General features: G+C 36.2%; 1 protein-coding gene across 1 annotated transcript in view; it reads left to right on the forward strand.

Moving 5' to 3' along the window:
• EPHA3 (EPH receptor A3) overlaps positions 1-23,768 on the forward strand; it is a 432,011-nt gene that overhangs the window by 279,874 nt on the left and 128,369 nt on the right. The window contains exons 4-5 of the mRNA XM_055433436.2: positions 1,759-1,914; positions 2,598-2,933. Of these exons, the coding sequence (XP_055289411.1) occupies positions 1,759-1,914; positions 2,598-2,933 (492 nt within the window). The remainder of the gene's footprint in view (positions 1-1,758; positions 1,915-2,597; positions 2,934-23,768) is intronic.

The following is a 23,768-nucleotide window of genomic DNA, read 5'->3' on the forward strand; positions in this document are numbered from 1 at the left end:
TTAATGATTACTGCCATTTTGTTGTTTGTTGTTTAATTGCTAAGTCATGTCTGACCCCATGGACTGCAGCCCGCCGGACTCTTCTGTCCATGGGATTCTCCAAGCAAGAATACTGGAGTAGGTTGCCATTTCCTCTCCAGGGGATATTCTCTACCCAAGGACTATTCAGTTCATTTCAGTTCAGTTCAGTCACTCAGTCGTGTCCGACACTTTGCGACCCCATGAACCACAGCACACCAGGCCTCCCTGTCCATCACCAACTCTCGGAGTTCACTCAAACTCACGTCCATCGAGTCGGTGATGCCATCCATCCATCTCATTCTCTGTTGTCCCCGTTTCCTCCTGCCCCCAATCCCTCCCAGCATCAGAGTCTTTTCCAGTGAGTCAACTCGTCGCATGAGGTGGCCAAAGTATTAAGTTATTCTAATTTTTTGCTTTATCAATGTATTTTCCTCAGCAGTGCTATCTCCCAAGAAGTGTTCAATAGGAAGATACACTATTATACAGTATGTTATCTTTCAATATGCATTTAGTGATTATAAAAGTTAAGATTTATTCATACAGGTTTTATTTAAGTGTAAATAACCTGTTATTCATAATATGAACTTGATGTTAACAATTTGGAATTCAATCATAAAGATAGTATATAGGGTCTATTCTCTAAGTGCTTTAAGCCATGAAATCTCAGTGTAGCTTTGAAATTGAGTTTTAGAGACTTAAGAAATTACTGGCTTCCAAAGATAATCTAGAAGAAATTAAAGCTAAAGATCCTGAATTTCTTCTTCAAAGGAATGTCAAGGGATTTTTGTTAGGATTTTTGCTCTGATTTCAGTTCTCACTGTAATTATGAAAATGGACCAAGTGAAACAGTACATTTTAAATTTTATATCAGATTAAATGAAAGGACTATAATGGAGACATTTCTGTAAAAGTTGTAAATAGACGGCAAATTTTAAATGGGGCAGCTGAAATCAATATCTGGTAACCATTCATTGAGCTAAAAAAAAAAAAAAGGAAACACACATCATTCAGAGATACTACCAGGAAGAAAAATAACATGATTATTTTAAAAAGCTTTAATCTAGTAAATATTCACATGTATATTAGTTTAAATAGAAATTATACCTCCCTATGTATTTGAGATACAAATAAGGAAATATATTAAAATCTTTATTTTAGGCCATTACCAGAGAAGTTAAGGAATGACACTGTCAAAGAACAAAAATGTCATTGCTCAGGAGATCTATATATAAAGAACCTTAAAATATAAACAAAGCCATGATTTCTTCCTTCGGTTTATAATTCGTGAGAATAAAATTGTTTACACATAAACTGATTAGAAAACAAGTGGGTATGTCATACAGTGCTAACTGCAGGGCAGAGACTGTGCACACTGCATCATGTTTAAAAAGGAAATGGCTGCATCATGACATGGCTTTGCTTTATTTTCTCCACAAATGGTCCGATGCCAAGTAAAGCTGTGAAAACATGAACTGGAAGTTTCATCACACTCTAGTGCCAAAATAATCTAACTCTTGTGGGGTTCCCCCCTGCTTAACATTTGGTGCAAATATAAACATATACATGGAGAAACTATATTAGGCCACATTATTTGCTTCTGTGATTTCTGGGAGGGAAAAAAATGGATTTTATTCACGATAAATGCATGCCCTAGCCTCCTGAAATCTGTTTGATGTATTTTCAAGGATACATTTTCAAATTTATCACAGAATTTTAAAAGAGTCATTTTGTTTGTAGCTTGTCGACCAGGTTTCTACAAGGCTTCAGATGGTAATATGAAGTGTGCTAAGTGTCCGCCTCACAGTTCTACTCACGAAGATGGTTCAGTGAACTGCAGGTGTGAAAATAATTACTTCCGAGCAGACAAAGACCCTCCATCCATGGCTTGTACCCGTGAGTAGTTTTGCTGCAACCCATGCCTCCATGTTTGATTTACTTTTTTCTTCTTGTTATTGTGGGTTTTTTTGTTTTTAGCATTCGGCCCATTTCCTTCTGTTATCCATGTGCGAATTAAAAACTTTCTCTGCTTCACTCTCCATGCTTGGCTCACCACAAATGCAACATTTATCACACAGAATGAATTAGTTTTTAAATCACTTCCTACAACAGGACCCCTAGAAAGAAAAAAAAAAAATCTATATCTTGTTTTAGATCTTGCATTATTTTTGACAGGGTAAGGGAGGTTATAGGCATGGGATTTGTGTTTTTACTTTTCTATTCCCTCTTGTTATGTCGGTCATAGGTCACAGGGAAAAAGAACTAAGATTTATGAAACTAATACTAAGGTTTTCATAACTATTCACAAGGGCATTGAATTTAGTGGTAGATTCCTTCCTTGGAGTTTGTGAATGCATCTTCAACCTGGAGTCCAAACCCCCCCATTCATAGACTGGGGAGGACAGTCCTCTGGAATCCATGTGTCTATAATCTCCCAGATCCTCTAAGGACGAATTAAAAGTATAAAATAAAAGACAAGATGGTTATTTACCTCTTTCAGTTCCATTGTAAATTATCTATTTCCCTTGTAGTAGAAAACCAATGTGAGGCTCATTAATCTTTGTTGAACTACTTTGCAGGACCTCCGTCTGCACCGAGAAATGTGATATCTAATATAAACGAGACCTCGGTTATCCTGGACTGGAGTTGGCCCCTGGACACAGGAGGCCGGAAAGATGTTACCTTCAACATCATATGTAAAAAATGTGGGTGGAATGTAAAACAGTGTGAGCCATGCAGTCCAAATGTCCGCTTCCTCCCTCGACAGTTTGGCCTCACCAACACTACGGTGACAGTAACAGACCTCCTGGCACACACTAACTACACCTTTGAGATCGATGCCGTTAACGGGGTGTCAGAGCTGAGCTCACCACCAAGACAGTTTGCTGCAGTCAGCATCACAACTAACCAGGCCGGTGAGTACATGCTGGAAGCTTCCTCTTTTGCCATCTCAGAGCCAAGGAACAGTTTCAACAGAAAAGAGTGGAAGAAAGGGCAGGTGAAAAAAGATGTGAAAAGGATATTCTCTTCTATCACTTTTGGACAGTAATGGTACATTAACTAGCTCGATTTCATTCTTCAGAGTGAAAATAAATCATATTTGTTAGATGATTTTAAACTAGTTTAATCTATCACAACAATTTGAAAGCTTTTTTAAATATTTGGGCCTCTGGAGATAGTACTTGTGGGGCTCCTTGCAATATTTGCATATTTTCAAGAATTAAACAGAACATTGGCTCAAGCTTGGAAAAGCATATACAAGATATTTAAAGCTGTAAATATGTTTACCTTAGTTAAAATTTTATCAGATCTGTATATAGTTGATCAGTTATTTTATGCTCCCCAGAAGCTCTGAGTAGTATAGCTCAGACAGTTAAAACTCTCTGATTAATTAAAAAGAAGAAAATCAATCCATTTTATTTAATAGGCACAATTTGTTTCTTAAACTTTAAAATATGGAACTTGAGGAGAAACTTGTAAAAAGAGATCTTGCTGGAAAACAGTTTTATTCACTGATATAAAAAAGTTCCAGGTATACATTTTTTTGGTGATTTCACTAACTATATTTTCCTCTGACAATCTTTTCCTAATCAAAAAGAAAAGCTATACTGCCCGATCATAAGCAAGGGGCCTTTAATGTAGAATGGAAAAATTAAGCACACAAATGTCTCACTTTTTCCCTACGTTCACAACATGTCTCTTTATTTTACAGTTAGTAAATCCTGTAAATTTACTCTTTAAATCTTCGCTCACTCTTTAAATCTTTTTGTGATTTTATTTATTATGGTTTTTTTAACAGTATGGTGTCCAGAATTGTTGATGGGGTTTTAGTTGTGATTCTCTCAAACATATAGAAGAGTTACACTTTGTAGAGTATACAGAGACTTACAAGTGATATCCCCTTAAAATAAGGCAATCATTTTTCAAAGGTGATAACTAGGATGAATGAATAAAATGAAATCAACAAAGCTCGTGCAAAATTAAGCTGATATTTATTGTGCATAACTATTGCTATGAGGGCATAATTAGATATACATTTCAAGCAATTCAATTCAGAGATATTATTGTATAATTTTTATGCAAGCAAATAAACATTGGAGACAAATAGGGGGAAAAGGAAGAAAAAGGGTGGCACTCTGAGGATGCTTCAACCAGAACTACAGACACTCATGTCTGCTCTCACAGGCACTCTCTCTGAGCTGGAAGTTAGGATTGAATGTAAACTCAGCTTCTTTTCTGCATTTGGTTTAAATTACAGAAGTCCCCCAGCTCTCAAGCAAGATTTGTTCTTTGCTTTGAAGATATGAATACTGAATGTCAGAAGGAAAGAGAAAGGAAAGATGACTACATTTTATCAGCTAGAAGAGGTCTTAGAGCAGCCAAATAACTAGCCAGGGAACTCATCACTTTCTTTCACTTGTCTGACTCAGGGAATTTAGTTAAACTACCAAAGTACAAAAGTAGTATATCATCAAGATTAATATCCAGCAAGTGTGCACGAGTATGACTTTGCTGGTAGGTAAAATTGTGTACTTCTTTCCACACTGGTTAGAAGCAGATATAGTTACTTCTGTAGGTGAGCATAGAAATGTATCTGTACTTGTTAATTCCTCAAGTACCCTGAGAAGGCCCCTAATCCCAATATATCAGGTCCCCCATAATCTAGCAATCAAGGGATAAATCTTGGCATTAGAGGCATTTCTATATCAGTACCCCAGGTCCCCCTTCTTCCTCTCCCTTAATCCAGCAACCAAAATGATAAATCCTGGCATCAGGGGGGTCTCTAGGTCCCTGTGCTGGAACTCTTCCAACTTGAAGGCTCCATGTCCCTGCCATGTCAGTTGACAGGTGTTTTGAATATGACCCTTGGCAGAGTCCATGTTTAAATGTGTCTCTTTCTTAATCTAAACCCCTCTTTTGTTCCCACATTTTTTCTAGTCTCCTATATTGATGAAATTCTTATAATATTACATTGTCTCATGGTGATAAATAAAGTTTATTTGTGGAAAAGACATGACTTTTTTTAATGAAGTGCACTTAATCATCATTTTAATCTTCCTTACTGAATCTATAATCTCTTCCACTAGAAGGTAGATCTCAGATCAAGCAACATATGCTTTTGTTTTGCTTCAGTTTATGATATTTAAACTTTGTAACTAATAATATTTAAAGACTTGTAACTTAGGTTTACTTAACTGTCTTTCATGAGAGGAAAAAAAAGATGAGTAATGTTGTTGCTATGTATCACATGATTACAGCTTCTCATATTCAATGAATGTAGGAATTTTAAGAAATTATAATTATGTGGCAAATGGATTTCCTGAATCCCATATTTTACTCTGATTTACTATCTTGTTTAAAATAGGAGCATCAATCTGTGTTATAATTATCTCCCAAGTCAAACAAAAATGTATGAAAACAAGCAAGCGCTCCTTGCTTCCTATCTTATCATTGACCTCTGGCTTTCTGACAATACATTTATCAGGAGACTAATAGTTCCAGATATGTACAGTGAATGAATCTAGGTAAAGTGGCAACCAAGAGCAGACCAAGACTTTAAAAAATAAATGGGGTTGATGCTTTGGCCCTCCCAGTTACAAATCACTGGGTAAGACAAAGATTCAACAGGAATGATATCAGTTACTTTTCCTAACCCCACTCTCATTTTTCAAAAAAATCACAAATATGTCTACAACATGTACCATGAAGGATTTTGCATATTTATTTCAGGGAGTCTGTGTCATTTTTGTGCCTGGGGAAGAAGAGGTCTTTGTTCCATCTTTAAATCCCTACGGTGAGATATATAAGCAAGATTAGAAGCAATGCCAGTTCTCCAGAGTGTTTCATTGTTTTGCTCTATTTTTGCTCTTGTGAAGGTTAATGGACTTGTAGCCTTGAGAAATGAGCTCCCTAACTCTAGAAAGATATGGCTATGACAGCTATGATGCCTGGTGTTTAAATTCCTCCTATCCTCTCTATCTCTGACATGGCTATAAAGGGGAAATGTGAATGTGTCCCTTTTAATTTAGTTTGTGAGATTGAATTTGTTGATTTTTCTCTTGATTACATTGTAAATGCCATGTGATGACCACACGATAAGGCACCTTCTAAATTGTAGAGGATTATGTTGTAAATTTGGATGTTAGTTCCCAGCTCTTAATACTTTCGCAAAGTATGTCAGTGAGATAAAAAACATGGTCTCTACATAAAGATTGTATCCATGAATCCATCACTCAAACATGTACAGAAAGAACTGCAGATTGCAGAACAAAAATCTATAAAGTTATACCTTGGGGTAAATTGCTACTTCTTGTTTACTTCTTTGAACGAGTATATTTACCTTTCAGTTCTGGAAAAGTCATTCCACTAGTGTAATATTTGTCTGTTTATTCTCAACTTGCATCATAGAATCTGCCCTTTCCCCACGATCCTATAGCATGTAACAATCTCAGACAAGAAGAGGGGACACTAAAGACAGTATACTGGCTTTCAAGTTTTGAGATCCACCTTACCCCCATTTTGTAAAAACTGAGATCCAAGAACCTTTTTCAATTTTTTAATCAAGTTATCAAACTTCTACTTCAGGCTCCCAAATCGAACTCCAGTTTCAACTTCATTCTCATCTTCTTTTGTCATTCTATAATTCATGCTATATTGCTACAAAAAGAAACGCTGTCTTTGAGATAGGGGGACTTTCCTAGGAAAATCTGCCATAACCTATGCCACCTACAATTAACTTAGTCTTTGCTTCTCAGTCATTCATCACAGAGTTTCTTAGGGGTACTCTGCAACAGATCTTCCTTATCATCTCCACTCTTCCCCAAATTTAACCTTATCCCTTACTCCCTCATTCTACACAGATGATTTTCCCTCTGAGACATTGTGATTTATAGCAAGAAATATATATTTGTTCTTGGTCCCAGTTTATGGCACAGAACTCCTAAAACTCTTGGAATTTCCTAAGTGATAAGAGCAATAAAGGGTATTTTGTTATACATTAAAAACCCCTTTCAGTCATAGCTGAGTTTACCTTAATAAGGTGAAATTTGGAAGTTCACTTTGGAAAGCCCCTAGGATGGTGGCTATTTGCCCGGGGAACTGACCATGTGATTAGAGAGCTGGAACTTTTAACCGTTCCACTCCTCAACTTTGCCTGAGTAGGGTGGAGAGTCTTGTTGTTGTTGTTCAGTTGCTAGGTCATGTCCAACTCTTTGGACTGTCACACCCCATGAATTATAACATGCCGGGCTCCTCTGTCCTCCACCATCTCCTGGAGTTTGTTCAAATTCATGTTCATTGAGTCGGTGATGCTATCTAACCATCTCATCCTCTGCCTCCCTCTTCTCCTTTTGCCTACAATCTTTCCCAGGAGGGAGATCTTTTCCAATATGTTGGCTCTTCGCATCAGGTGGCCAAAGTATTGGAACTTCAGCTTCAGCATCAGTCCTTCCAATGAATATTCAGGGTTGATTTCCTTTAGGGTTGACTGGTTTTATCTCCCTTGCAGTCCAAGGGAGGGCCAGAGATAGAGTTTAGTCATCACTGGTCAGTGAGGTAATCAATCATGCCTATGTAATGAAGCCTCCTTAAAAACTCAAAGGACATGGTTCAGAGAGTTTCTGGGTAGATATGTTATTAAGTAACATGTCTAGAGAAAATTTTGAAATTCTCTGCCCAGTACCTTTCCCTGTTCATCTCTTCATCTGGTGGTTCCCAAGTTGCATTCTTTTATGTAATAAAGCATAAATCTAGTAGGTAAAATGTTTTCCTAAGTTCTGTGAGCTACTCTGGTAAATTAATTGAACTTTAATAGCAGGTCATGGAAACCTCTGATTTATACCTGGTGGGCCAAAAGCACAATAAAACCTAGACTTGAGATTAGTATCTGAAAGGGGGTTTGGGGAGGTCTTGTGGGACTAAAGCCCTGTGAGATCTGATGCAAACTCCAGGTATTTAGTGTCAGAATTGAATTAAATCGTAGGACACCCAACTGGTGTTGCAAGATTGCTTGGTGTGGAGAAAATCCCCACACATTCGGTGACCACAAGTGAAGTATCGTGTGGAACAGACACACAAGAGTATGTTTTTCACCTTATACTGCATAACTTACTAAGACCATAAAGTTTAAGAGGGAAAAGAAAATGCTATCTTACTGGCTTTTCTAAATCTTATCCCTCCTGTTGGTACCCATTAACTCCCATTGACTCCTGATTCTAGAGTGTGCTCTCAAGCAAATCACTTCCCCTGCTAACATCTTAGACAAACATTCTTCTGGCTCTTTGTCTTTGCCTTTTTTGTTGCACAAGTTTTTTTCATCTTAGAGGAAGATATCAATAATTCCATAAGCATACACACTCACACACACACATACACACACGGGTGCACATTCCAAATTGTTTTACTCTGCGTGATTTTATCCTACTTTCTCCTATTTTTCAAACTAAGTAAGTTTAGATATTTTCATAAAGTAATCCTTTCTTCTGTCTTGTTCTCTCATTCAGAGTCCAGTCTGGTTTCTGTCCTCACTCTACAAAAGTGCCTTCCTGAGAATCAGTTATAATTTCCTACTTGCATCTTTCTATTAAAGTGAATGCAATTGTTAGGAAAAGTGTGGATTTCATAACCTGGACCTTGTCTTGGGCTTTCCTGGAGGCTCAGCTGATAAAGAATGTGCTTGCCAGTGCAGGATACTCAAGAGACGTGGGTTCAGTCCCTGAGTCAGGAAGATCCCCTGGAGAAGGAAATGGCAACCCACTCCAGTATTCTTGCCTGGGAAATTCCATGAAGAGAGGAGCCTGGCTGGCTACAGTCCATGTGGTCGCAAAGTGTTGGACACGACTGAGCACACATGCCTTGGACCTTGCCTTATGTTCACATTTGTGATTCTCAGACTTCAGACAGGGCCTTCTATCACCTTGTATTCACTCAAATGTTTATTGATGAATGGAAATGTCCACCATCCAACAATGAAAACATTCTCAAACCACTCTCTCTCCTTAATTTTTTTTTGCTCTGTTAATGGGACTGCCATTTTCCTCAGTTTACCAGTTTCTAACACTTTTTCAAGTGTCATCTTTGGGTTATCTTCTGCATTTAACATTTAAGAAGTATTCACATGCTGCTGATTTTTCCTTTGAATTGTTTTGGGTATTCATACTTTTCTCCACACAGTGTAAGATTTTAAGGTTCTTGGTCATAATGTTTATAAATAAACAATATCATGAAATATAATAGTCCTCCTTTAATTATTTGGAGATTCCAAAATAAAAAGGAATTTGACTTAACTGTGTTAATTAAAATCAGAATATCATGTTGCTCAGCAACCTCTTTCTACTGAGAAATTTGTAAAAAGGGTTAATTGATCAACAAGTATATTTCAATGCAGAAGATACTATATAATGAAATGAGTTAAAAGGTGGTAAAAAGGATTTTAAGAAAACTTTGGAGAAAACATTTTAGATGTACTTTGAAAAATAGAAATAAATCAAATAAAGGACATGTATATATATATTGGAATTGAGTTTCCTGGGTAGTAGGAAGTCTAGACTGAGAGGAGGCGATGGATCTTGTTAAAGGATAAAAGGATATCAGGTTGAATATGCAATGAAGGCCCAGCAACTGGTATGTAGGTAGTAAGATAGGGAGGAATGGAAACATATTATGAGTGAAGAGTAACCTCATTCAGTCTGTTTTAAGAAGCTTAATTTTAAAAAGGGCAGAGAACTTTGTCAATACATATAATTCTTCACATGTGAATGCCTGAATTATAGTGAAGGAATTACATCATTGGATTTAAATGAGTATTTGTATTATCTGCAATTATAATTCTGAAATATAAAGTGGCATTTAAAAATTTCTTGCCCTACATCCACCAAAAAAAAAAAAACAAAAACAGTTGTAGGAATCTTTGGTCTTTTCTTACTTAGATTCTTTTTTTTTATTTTTTTTTTATTTTTATTTTTTTTTAATTTTATTTATTTATTTTTTTGCATTACAATAGTTTAATATGAACAATCAGAACTAATTAACAGTATAACAATATTTTACAACTGAAATAATTAAAATAAACTATAAAATTACTACATAAAACAGGTCTGATCTAGCTTATTTACTTTCTATAATCTCTTCAGTGCTGTAAAACCATTTATTTCTTTTTTTTTTTTTCATGTTTTAATAAACACTTCGTCTTTTTGTATTGCTTTTTTTTTTTCATCACAATAATAGAAATATAACATCATATATCACTGTAAAACACATTTCCACATAAATGCTGATAAGCACAAAATATTTTTCATCATTTACACTTTAACTGTAATAATATATGGCAGAGTTAAAGCTGCATCCATCATGTGTCTAACTCACCTTGCTGTAATGAATTTTTAAATGTAATGGTTTCTGTCGCAAAGTAAAATCGTACATAATGTCTAGTGACACAGTACGCTGGTGGATGGGTGGATTTGGAAAATGGAAATGCAACTTCATTTTTAATTAGATTTATAAACTTCACCACCTCCACCTCCAGCCAGCTTCCCAACCCTCCCTCCCACCACCATTATTTATTTATTTATTTATTTTTTTAAAATGAGGCTTTTAATTAATGTTTGACAGAGCTGATTCAGGTTGAATAGACTAAATTTCTTTAAACAAACTTACTTATACTCCAGAGTCCTTTAAAAACTTAATAGCATTTATACATTGAAGGTATTTGATTTTCTTGTAACTAGCACTTCAAATGCAACAAGCATTTGAAGCAACAAGCATTTGACCCAACAAGTAAAACTTTTTTAGATTTGTGAATTTTAGTTCAAATGTATTTTACGATGTTACTAAACCTGCAGAAATATTGAAATATTTCAGAGAACTTATTCACTGTACATTTAATTTATTTTATTTATAAAAGTTATGAACTGTAGAAAGTTTTACTTAGATTCTTGATGGCCAGATTGTCGCCATTAAAGTACCATGCTGCTGCTGCTGCTGCTGCTAAATCACTTCAGTCGTGTCCAACTCTGTGTGACCCCATAGACGGCAGCCCACCAGGCTCCCCCATCCCTGGGATTCTCCAGGCAAGAACACTGGAGTGGGTTGCCATTTCCTTCTCCAATTCATACAAGTGAAAAGTGAAAGTGAAGTCGCTCAGTTGTGTCCAACCCTTAGCGACCCCACGGACTGCAGCCCACCGGGCTCCTCCATCCATGGGATTTTCTAGGCAAGAGTACTGGATTAAAGTACCATAAGTCTTAGAATTTTTTTGCTTGCAGTCCTACAATTGACTAAAGACTGATCATGAGGCTGAGGTAAATGCCATTGCATTTCACTCAGTTTAAAATAGCTAAAAAAGATGTCCCTTCATTTTCTGGGTCCTGGTATCACTCCAGTATTTTCTTTTTCAACATATCCCTAAACTTTGAATTTTTTGTTCCAGGCATGCATTTTTTAATGTTTTTTCTAGTTCCATTTACATTTATTTTTTTCCTCTATAAAGATTATCTTGACTCCTGTACTTCCCCAGAGTAAATGGACTTATCTCTCCTCTTCCAATTTATCCTACTGGAGTTCTACATATGGGTATATATATAGTATATATAAATATATATGTGTGTGTGTGTGTATAGTTTTATCATAAAATTCAATTTGTTCACATGTATGAAAGTCTTGCAAATAGTACCAATGTACACTGTATGTGTATATACTTTAAGCCAGGGTTCCCCAACCCCAGGGTCATGGACTAGTACTGGTCCATAGCCTGTTGGGAACCAGGCTGCACAGTAGGAGGTAAGCAAAGACAAGTGAGTTAAGCTTCATATGTATTTATATGAAGCTCCGCATTACTCCCATTACTGCCTGAGCTCAGAAAAACAAGCTCAGGGTTCCCACTGATGCTGCATTATGGTGAGCTATATGATTATTTCTTTACATGTCACAAAGAAATAATAATAGAAATAAAGTGCACAATAAGCATAATCCACTTGGATCATCCAGTAATCATCCCACCCCACTCTGTCCATGGAAAAATTGTCTTCTAGGAAACTGGTCTCTGGTGCCAAAAAGGTTGGGAATCAGTACCTTAAGCCAGATCTCCTAAAAATTAATATTTTACTACATTTGCTCTATCATACTTTCCCCCATCAACTTCTGTGTAAGTAGATACTTATTTCTGAACCACTAGAGGGTAGATTGCAGATATCATGCCCTTTTACTCCTAAATACTTCACTGTGAATTTCCTAAAGTAATAACCTCAATAAATTTGTCAAAATCAGGATATTCACATCCATCCATATCATGATCTTATCTGCAGATACTAATCAAGTTTTGTCAGTTCTTCCATGATGTCCCTTTGGCAAAAATAAACTGATGTTTTGTTTACCTTCAGTTTCTATCTATAACATAGGTCTTATCTACGGTAATGAATACATTAGCCATTTTCTGTAAATTAAGCCAGATACAAAAATAAGAAGGGAAAAGAAATCAATACTTATGGTAGGACTTTTTCAGGTGCTTGATATTTTTCTAGGAGTTTCATTGTTGCCACCCCAGTGAAAAATGAGTAAAAAATATTATTTAAAAAACAAAAGGCTTGACTTAACTTTATTTAGATTTCCTGTTGAAGGACCACTGCTTTATGCAAAGAAGCATAGCATCTAAGAAACTTCCTGATATAAGGAAAACATTCTTAGCCTTCACTCTAAACAGAATAACCTCTATCATCCACTTAATGTGCTTAGTCTCTCAGTTCAGTTCAGTCACTCAGTCGTGTCTGAATCTTTGCAACCCCATGGACTGCAGCATGCCAGGCCTTCCTGTCCATCATCAACTCCTGGAGCTTACTCAAACTCATATCCAACAATTCGGTGATGCCATCCAACCATCTTATCCTCTGTCATCCCCTTCACCTCCTGCCCTCAATCTTTCCCAGAATCAGGGTCTTTTCCGATGCGTCAGTTCTTCACATCATGTGGCCAGAGTATTGGAGTTTCAAGCTTCAACATCAGTCCTTCCAATGAACATTCAGGACTGATTGCCTTCAGAATGGACTGGTTGGATCTCCTTGCAGTCCAAGGGACTCTCAAGAGTCTTGTCCAACACCACACTTCAAAAGCATTGATTCTTCAGCGCTCAGCTTTCTTTATAGTCCAAACTCTCACATCCATACATGACTACTAGAAAAATCATAGCTTTGACTGGATGTGCATTTGCTGGCAAAGTAGCATCCTTGCTTTTTAATATGCTGGCTAGGTTGGTCATAACTTTTCTTCCAAGAGCAAGTGTCTTTTAATTTCATGGCTGCAGTCACCATCTGCAGTGATTTTGGAGCCCAAAAATATAAAGCCTGTCACTGTTTCCCCATCTATTTGCCATGAAGTGATGGGACCAGATGCCATGATCTTAGTTTTCTGAATGTTGAGTATTCAGCCAACTTTTTCACTCTCCTCTTTCACTTTCATCAAAAGTCTCTTTAGTTCTTCTTTGCTTTCTGCCATAAGTGTGGTATCATCTGCATATCTGAGGTTGCTCAGTCATGTCCAACTCTTTGTGATGCCAGGGCCTGTAGCCTGTCAGACTCTTTTGTCCATGGGGATTTTCCAGACAAGAATACTAGAATGGAATTCCATTACCTTCTCCAGGGGATCTTGCCAACCTAGGGATCAAACCTAGGTCTCCTGCATTGCAGGTGGACTCTTTACTATCTGAGCCACCAGGGAAGCCCACTTAATTTAATGATCAAAGGCAAATCTCTTTTTTTGCCAGTTAAAAATTACTATCCTTCATATAAAGGGATTGAACTGGAAATCCACTCATAAATTTTCTGTTTTATTTACTTTTTGTGATTCTAGGACTATAGTTTAGAACTTTGCTACTGGTACAATTTAAATCAGCCAATACATTTTTTGACCTTTAAGCATACATATCAGCTTAGTTCCTCTGAAGGTCTTTAAAGCTTACTAGCTTATATGTTTGTTACCTGCTATTTCACAGAACAAGATAACAGCATCTATGAATAGGAGAAATAGTTTAATATATCTTGAATAAATAATGCACATTTCCAAAATGAGCACTTTGCCTACATTTATAAGCTAGGCAAATTTTTATTTGTTGATAAAGCAGATATTGTAAAATCTTCTTTATTCTGGAGTTTATTTCTCTGTCCATGTTGTTGTTCTATTGGGGTTTAGAAGAAGCATTTATAGATATGACAGAGTAATATCTCATGTCAAAGACAGCCAAGCAGGCTTTAGAAGTGCTGAAGAAGCAAACATTTCAAAATAAAAATGGAAAAGTTTACAGCTTGGATCCGCTATTAATGTATGGACACATATTGATATAGCCGCTATAGAAATGTATACTGTCTTGTAGTTCTGTGCCCTGGAAGTAGACATCAGACCATCTACATGCCTTCTGTCTGAGCATGAAAGACGGTGTTTTACAGCATCAGTATAGTAAATTAGAAAGTCAAAATATACTGAAAATCAGCTACAAAATAGAGGAAATAAGATTTCTAGTAATGAACTCTGATGAATCCTCCTCTTGTTGTTTCACATGTGTGGTGAATAAACCTTAAGAATTGAAGCCTTACCTTTTATTTCTCACAACAAGTGAGGTCTGAATTGAGCCCAGAGATAACAAGTGAATATATACATTGAAATTTCCATTGTGCATTTTGCTTGTGTGGTAACTTAGCTTCTCTTTCTGATTTGAAATCAAGGCAGAGACCTGTGCATCTGGGAATATCATTCTGCAGTGATGTGTCCTAGTGTGCTTGAAGCCTTCCACATCATTTAACACATTAATGATGCCTTTCAGCCATCACACCCTGGCATATTACGTATCTGCAGCATGAACAATAAGCTGAACAAAAGCACAGCCATATATTGTCCTGACAGTTATTCAGAACCTTTATGTGATCTTAAAGTCACAATCGTATGGAAAACGAGCAGTGGAAACAGTTTTGGGCTTTCCAGGATCTATATTTAAATCTCATCTCATTTTCATTTCTGATCTTTAATACAATTGCAGTGAATGATACAGACTTGTGTCTAGAGAATTATAGTCACTCTTTCCCTGCTGACTTCTAAAAAGTGCTCATAAGAACAGAAATAACACAATAAGCTAGAGGAGAAAACATGGTGTTGTCTAAAGCACTTAGCGTTAACAAAGTATGGTACGAGAATTATACACAGTATCTTGAAATAGCCTATAGTGGAAAACGAATGTGAAAAAGAGTGCATACACACACAGAGACATATATATATATGTATACATATACATATATATATATACCTCCCTGTCCGTCACCAACTCCCAGAGTTTGCTCAAATTCATGTTCTTTGAGTCAGTGATGCCATCCAACCATCTAATCCTCTGTCATCTCCTTCTACTCCTGCCTTAAGTCTTTCCAAGAATCAGGGTATTTTCCAATGAGTCAGTTCTTCACATCAGGTGGCCAAAGTATTGGAGTTTCAGCTTCAACATCAGTCCTTCCAATGAATATTCAGGACTGATTTCCTTTAGGATGGACTGGTTGGATCTCCTTGCAGTCCAAGGGACTCAAGAGCCTTCTCCAACACCACAGTTCAAAAGCATCAATTCTTTGGCGTTCAGCTTTCTTTATAGTCCAACTCTCATACCCATACATGACTACTGGAAAAACCGTAGTTTGACTAGATGGAATTTGTTGGAAAAGTAACACCTCTGCTTTTTAGTATGCTGTCTAGGTTGGTCATAGCTTTTCTTCCAAGGAGCAAGTGTCTTTTAATTTCATTGCTTCAGTCATCATCTGCAGTGATTTTGGAACCCCAAAAAATAAAGTCTGCCACTGTTTCCACTGTTTGCCTATCTATTTGCCATGAAGTAATGGGACCAAATGCCATGATCTTAGTTTTCTGAATGCTGAATTTTAAGCCAGCTTTTTCACTCTCCTGTTTCACTTTCATCAAAAGGTTCTTTAATTCTTCCTCATTTCCTGCCATAAGGGTGGTGTCATCTGCATATCTGAGGTTATTGATATTTCTTCCGGCAATCTTGATTCCAGCTTGTGCTTCTTCTAGCCCAGTGTTTCTCATGATGTACTCTGCATAAAAATTAAATAAGCAGGGTGACAATATACAGCCTTGACATACTCCTTTCCCTATTTGGAACCAGTCTGTTGTTCCATGTCCAGTTCTAACTGTTGCTTCTTGGCCTGCACACAGATATCTCAGGAGGCAGATCAGGTGGTCTGCTATTCCTATCTCTTTAAGAATTTTCCACATATTGTTGTGATCTACACAATCAAAGGCTTTGGCATAGTCAATAAACCAGAAATAGATGCTTTTCTGGAACTCTCTTGGTTTTTCGATGATCCAGTGGATGTTGGCAATTTGATATCTGGTTCCTCTGCTTTTTCTAAATCCAGCTTGAAAACTTCGAAGTTCACAGTTCACATACTGTTGAAGCCTGGCTTGGAGAATTTTGAGCATTAATTTGCTAGCATGTGAGATGGGTGCAATTTGTGGTAGTTTGAACATTCTTTTGCATTTCCTTTCTTTGAGATTGGAATGAAAACTGACCTTTTCCCGTCTTGTGGCTACTGCTGAGTTTTCCAAATTTGCTGGCATATGGAGTGCGGCACTTTCATAGCTCATCTTTTAGTATTTGAAATAGCTCAACTGGAATTCCATCACTTTCTCTAGCTTTGTTCATAGTGATGCTTCCTCAGGCCTACCTGACTTTGCATTCCAGGATGTCTGGCTCTTGGTGAGTGATCACACCATTGTGCTTATGTGGGCCATGAAGATTTTTCTGTATAGTTCTTCTATGTATTCTTACCACTTCTTTATATCTTCTGCTTCTGTTAGGTCCCTACCATTTCTGTCCTTTAGGGAGCCCATCTTTGCATGAAATGTTCCCTTTGTATCTCTAATTTTCTTGAAGAGATCTCTAGTCTTTCCCATTCTATTGTTTTCCTCTCTTTGCACTGATCACTGAGGAAGGCTTTCTTGTCTCTCCTTGCTATTCTTTGGAACTCTGCATTCAAATGGGTATATCTTTCTTTTTCCTTTAGCTTCTCTTCTTTTCTCAGCTATTTGTAAGCCCTTCTCAGACAACCATTTTGCCTTTTTATAATGTATGTATATGTGTGTGTGTGTGCATGTATACACATATAAAACTGAATCACTTTGTTGTACACATGAACCATTACAAATCAGTTCAGTTCAGTTCAGTTCAGTCGCTCAGTCATGTCCAACTCTCCGTGACATAAAAATTGAGGGCTTACCTGATGGCTCAGTGGTAAAGAATCTGCCTACTGATGCAGGAGATGCAAGTTCAGTCTCTGGACTGGGAAGATCCCCTGGAGAAGGAAATGGCAACCCATTCCAGTATGCTTGCCTGGAGAATCCCTTTGACAGAGGAGCCTGATGGATTACAGTCCATGGAGTTGTAAAAGTTTGGATATGACTTAGCAACTAAACTCACACACACATGTAAATAAATAAATTGATTCAAATTATGTTTTAAAATTGCGAAAGAAGAAATAACCATTTAATGCTAGCTTTGTATTCACTGAATCTTTCCCAGAGCAAAAAAAAAAAAAAAAATGTATTCAATAGAAATCTTTCTATTGTTATTGTTCCCCCAAAATAAGAATCTCTAATATCAAAACACATTGAAGATAATAATTTATCTTTAAATATATTCTACCCCTCTAGAGTTAAGCTAAATATAGAAGATCCTTTGGACTTGCAATATGTGCAAATAGTTGAGAAATTGAATATGCAAATACATAGAAGAAAAAGATGCTCTGATGTTCAAAGCAAAAATCCTACTACCCCTAGTCAAACTCTTTCTTTATAAACTCTTAATTATATTTCAGTATCTTCAAAAATACTGTCTTCCTGCTAATAACTATAATGTAGCCCAGCATTCTCACTTTATAATCCTATCCATACAGCATCGTCCAAATTGGAAAAAAATCACCCCTTCCTCAGGGGACTATTTCACCATCTGCTATAAAATTGCTGTGATAAGTATTCAATTAAAAGAATTATTATGTATGGCAACCCCATGTACTGGGGCCCTGAAAATCTATAATATTCACACTAAACTAAACAATGCTGAGGCCAAAAAATGGGAAACTCATATTTTCTACCTCATTTCACTAGTAATAATTGCTGATCTAAATCCTCTTGATATGATTAACACTGCACTATAGTCTATTACATAATTATCTAATTTAATCCTGATAACAATTTTATGACTATAAATGGTTAAATGTCTTGCCCACAGTTTTACATCTCCAAAGTTCCTTCTCTTAAGTGTTAGGATTTTTTTTCGCTATGGCTTTGCATAATTAAGACTGAAAAATAAATCTGTAAAGATAGTTACCATATTATTGTAATTCATGACTACCTGGAACATAGATAGTTTGATTGTTTTTCTTTGAAATCAAAATTTCATGTAATTTGAACAATCTTGATAAGAAATTAAATCTGAATTCTTATTGGAAAGTTATTTATCCAAATCTTTCTTCCAAAAACAAACAATAAAAACTCTTCTAAAGTAGCTTTGAAAGATTACATTTACTACCAGTCAATGTTAATTTAAAATCATTTATCTTGACAGTTTGTTATCAAGAAGTAACCTCAAGCTGGTTTTCATTTTCATTCCAGTAGGAAAAAAATAATTATAACAAACCTTCGGAGAGAAAATCTGTGTCTTGTCACAGTTTTGTCCAAGAAATAGCTTTAAAGTGGAGCTCTATGTCAGGGCAGGAAGAGTTCTAGAATGTATATCAACAGAGGTGAATACTCCTCTCTGCTCGCACTCTTGTTTGGGCAACAATCAGTGCTATTGTTTTATCTATTTCCTGAAACTCAACAGTTGGACTGGATAACGTCTAAATTTCTTTCCAGTTATATATTCTAGGGAACTAAATTGATGCAAAATATATCATGTTTTCATGGGGAAAATGTCCAGTACTTGCTTACAATTGAAACAAATATGATTTCCAAAAAATGCACTATTTTAAAAGCAGAATGTTGCAGGACAGTTTCAAAAATCCAGTTGTAAATCCAGGTGTTGCCACTTTATAGTGAGGTGAGTAGATTTTTTTAATTCTTAAATTTGGTTTGTTTGTGCATTCACTCCTAATTTTGCTTTAAAATGAATTTAAGGCAGGGACTGGACTAATGTGAAGTCTACATCCTTTTTGACGTGGATACATTAGTACACATATGGATTGTTGTGAGGACCAAATAAAATGAGACGGAGTGTCATAGTTGACACCTGAAATACATTGCTTAATATAAAACCAACTCCCAGAAAAGGACTAAGGTTTAAAATATAACATACATTTTTCCAATTTGAATTAATATAGTAGAAGAATTTGTTTAAAGTCCTTATTTCTGAAAAGTTTAAAAATGAATCTCATCGATCTTATTTGAGATATGTTTCCATTCTAAGCTATTTTCATAAATTCTTATTATTGTAGATAGAAGACAGATGTTTATTAAGTCCCAATATAAAACATCCAGATAAAGAACTAGGTTTTGCAACAACTTATTGTTTTGTTTGTATATGTGTGCTTTTGTGTTTACATATTTATGTGTGTATACATATCTCAAGAAGAAAATAAAGTTCTAGAAAGAGTAAGTTCTGCAAAGTGTATGAGATCTAACATATCTAAGAGAAAAAAAATCGTTTTTTTTCTAAATCATTTGGACTTAGATAGTTTTACTCTTAACTATGTTATTTATTAAATAAGGATTATGTCTCCATGGAGATGTGGCAAAGACAAGAATAATTCCCCCACATAAGCACTTATAGTGCTTAGTACTTATCAGTTCAGTTCAGTTCAGTTCAGTCGCTCAGTCGTGTCCGACTCTCCGATCAATATTTGGTAGTAATATCATTAATGAACTTTTGCAACATTTAGCAAAAATGTACTTTTATAGATCAAAATAACTTTTAGCTAACTCCTGGTTTTCTTTGGCAGTTCATAGCACATTTAATTACTAAATTGCTTTTTTCAGTTCCATAAGGATTGAGTGAGCACTTGTTAAAAGGCAGGTACTGTGCTGAATGCACTGTAGATAAAATGATGATTAAGATGCGGCTACTATCTTCAAGGAACTCTCAGTTTAGTAGGAGATCTTAAAGGTTTTAAGAAACCAGCATGAAATTGATTAGTTTGGCCAAGAAAAGGGAGGCAAGGCCAACTGCCAAGAGATTTCAGTAAGCATCAGCAGCTCAGTGAAACCACCCAAGGACACACTTATTTTGAATTCACACATAATACCAAATTACCTGTAATAGTTTCATCTTTTTTATTACTAGAAGATACATTTTTAAAATTCTATGATTGTTTTTTGTTATGTGATGTCCCCCCTCCCAAGAAAAAGAGTATATATCCCAAAGATTTCTACTCAAAGAAGAAAAAGAAATAAAATACTTTAAATTATATTCAAATTAAATGACAGTTGTATGTGTAGTTTAATTGTATCTCATTTGAATATGCCTGGTTTGCATAAGGGCTTCCCTGGTGGCTCAGATGATATAGAATCTGCCTATAGTGCAGACCTGGGTTTGATCCCTGAGCAACTAAGCAAAGCTAGTTGCTAAACACACAGTGAAAGTTTAAAGGTACTACTCACTCTCTCTTAAAAAGTTAAAAACATTATTGAAGTTAGTTTCAAAAAAACAATCTACTGGAGGAATTACATATAAAGAAACAATCCACCATTTTTCATCCAGGTCAATCTTCATATACACTGTTGGAAGATAAAGAGTCTGTCTTCTTGGAACGTACTTAAGAAAATTCAAAAATTTATATGCATTTCACAGGTAATGCTGGTATTTAAATAACTATTTGCTGTAAGTTTTAGTATACTGTATGAGATCTTAAGAAGCATTTTATATATATTTTAATAATAAACATTTTTCTATTGTCAGTAGTTATTTCTTAGTTAAATGAACTGAGGGGACTTCCCAGGTGGTGCAAGTGGTAAAGAACCCACTTGACAAAGCAGGAGACATAAGCAACGCGGGTTCGATCCCTGGGTCTGGAAGATCCCCTGGAAAAGGGCATGACAACCTACTCCAGTATTCTTCCCGCAGAATCCCATGGACAGAGAAGCCTGATGGGCTACAGTGCATAGGGTCACAAAGGGTCAGACACGACTGAAGCGACTTAGCACATGTGGTGGGCATTAGATGTTTTGTATTTATTTGTGCATACTTTTGGGTTGCTATAATAACCCCAGGAACTGTTGAATAGGCACAAAATTATGTTTATTATTTAAAGTAGCAACCAAATGTGGAGAACCAGGTTCTTGCCAAATACTGTATTGCATATTTTATGGGCAACACTTAAGCCTTAAAGCAACCCTGTAATTTGAGCAGTATTACCCTTATTTATAGAAGAATAAAGTGTTTACAAGAATTTAGTTAACTGTTCTCATTTATCTAACTTAAGTGGCTAAAGAGAATTTGAACCCAGTTCTTTTCAATACTACAGAATTTCCCAATTTTCAGTAAATAACTGCATGCTCCCAGGGATTTTGCTTCAACCACTTACTACTTGAACTGTCATAATTTAGCAATATACTCAATTGAATGAAGCCTCATTTTTTATTTTACCTAAAATATATTTGAAAAGAGAACTTTACTTCTGTATATAGAAAGATAATATCATTTACTAAATATTTGTCCGTATAGCACCTAAGATTCTTTTTCAAACCACCAAGGGGAAATTTGAAACCCTTTGAGTAATATACTGCTGCCCATCAGTGCTATATGCCTGGCAATGGTGAATATGAAGTCAGTAAGTCAAAAGCCTCCCATTTCAGGTAATGACAACTCTATCCTTCCACGTTATCAGATTAAAGCTGTTGAAGTTATCTTTGACTCCTCTCAGTCACACCTTACAACTGATCCATCAGCAGACTCTATAAATATGCCTTCACATTATGACGAGAACCTGACCACGTTTTACCATATCCATTGCCACAATGCTGGTTCCTTCATATCCTGCCTGCGTCCCTGCATGCTAAATCGCTTTAGTAGTGTCTGACTCTTTGCTACGCTATGGACTGTAGCCCTCCAGGCTCGTCTGTTCATAGGTTTCTCCAGGCAAGAATGCTAGGGTGGGTTGCTGTGACCTCCTTCAGGGGATCTTCCTGACCCAGGGATTGAACCCTTGTCTCTTATGTCTCCTGCACTGGCAGGTGTGTTCTTTAACCCCTAACACCACCTGGGAAGCCCTTCATATCCTGCCTAAATTATATAAAATAATTCCTAACTGGATCTCTGCCTTCCAACCATGTCTTCTCTACAAAAACTAGTCTATAATAACTATACTGGGGCTTTCCCAAAGACTCAGCAGGTAAAGAATCTACCTACAATGCAAGAGACACAGGAGTCATGGGATCAATCCCTGGGTTGGGATGATCCCCTGGAATGGAAATGGCAACCCATTCCACTATTCTTACCTAGAAAACCCCATGGACAGAGGAGCCTGGCAGACTACAATCCAAAGAGTTGCAAAGAGTTGGACATGACTGAGCATGAGCATGGATGAACTATACTAATATTCATTATTATTATTTCATTAAATAAATCAGTTTTATGTATTTTTTTTCTAAAATGTTTTATAACTGGTTATATTTCCTAGTTATTTCAAATCTGTATTCCCTTCCCTTGTTTCTTTTTAAAGGAGATGGGTATTATATTTTATTTGACATTGGAAAAATGAAAGAAATAGCTCTAATATGGCCAGATAAGTTTATTTCTTTTTAAAAAAGGCTCCAGCAGGAATTGCTGCTCATATTTGTGTGTTCTTAAGTGCTGATTCATGATTTTGATAACTTAATGTCAATAGTTTGACATTTCTCTCCTCACTTAAATCTCATATGTAAAATATTCACCTATAGCATCTTACCAAGAGTGCATGTATGGTTTCAAACCCAAAATAATACACTAAAACAATAGAAAAGTTGCCATTAGTGTTACCTATGGCACAACCACAGCAATCCTGTATCCTTTTTCTTTTCGAATAAAGACCTAAGAGTTCCTGAGCTGTACTTTTTGTTAATCTCCATTTTTAAAAATCTGTTTTATATAGCCTAAGATATAAGCTTGAAAGTTGATATGTGTGGTGCTTTGTGACAGCACCACAGATGTTCAGTACATGATATATTTATTTTTTACCCCAGTGGCCCTTATAGAAAGGACTAGAAGATCGGCTTATAACAAGTCAGCTAATGACATGATATAGAGAGCCCCCTGGTTCAGTGGCTGTTATTACAGCTGTGTCCCATTACATATTAGATACCTAGAACATGGTTGCATTCTGAATGGCATTTATCTTTTGAATTTCAAACATTCCTGCCATAAATAAGGATTTTATGCTTTTCAAAAATGTTTCACAGTTTAGTCTAGGGGATACTGAAAGGTTATTTTACTTAATGAAATTCCCTCTTTAAGGGTTCCTGGAGTTAAGATGAGCATTTTTTTTTTTTTGAGCACTCACCTCTGCAGATCTGTGTCATTCTCCTCTCTGCCCATTCCATGCTATTCCCTTCTCCTGGAGAGGTGATAATAACTTGACTTTCACAAAACTAACAGTGTGGAGACTGTGTGAGAGTTGGCCTTTGATCATGGTTTAATAATTCTCTTTGTTATGCCTTCCAACAAGGGATATCTGAATCTATCATAGAATGATGACCTATCTCGGTGCTACAAGGAAGCAAGATTTTTATATGTGTTTTGTTCC

The sequence above is a fragment of the Moschus berezovskii genome, chromosome 1 (genome assembly GCF_049115385.1).
Source record: "Moschus berezovskii isolate FMDL1 chromosome 1, NW_MosBer_1.0, whole genome shotgun sequence".
Taxonomy (NCBI): domain Eukaryota; kingdom Metazoa; phylum Chordata; class Mammalia; order Artiodactyla; family Moschidae; genus Moschus; species Moschus berezovskii.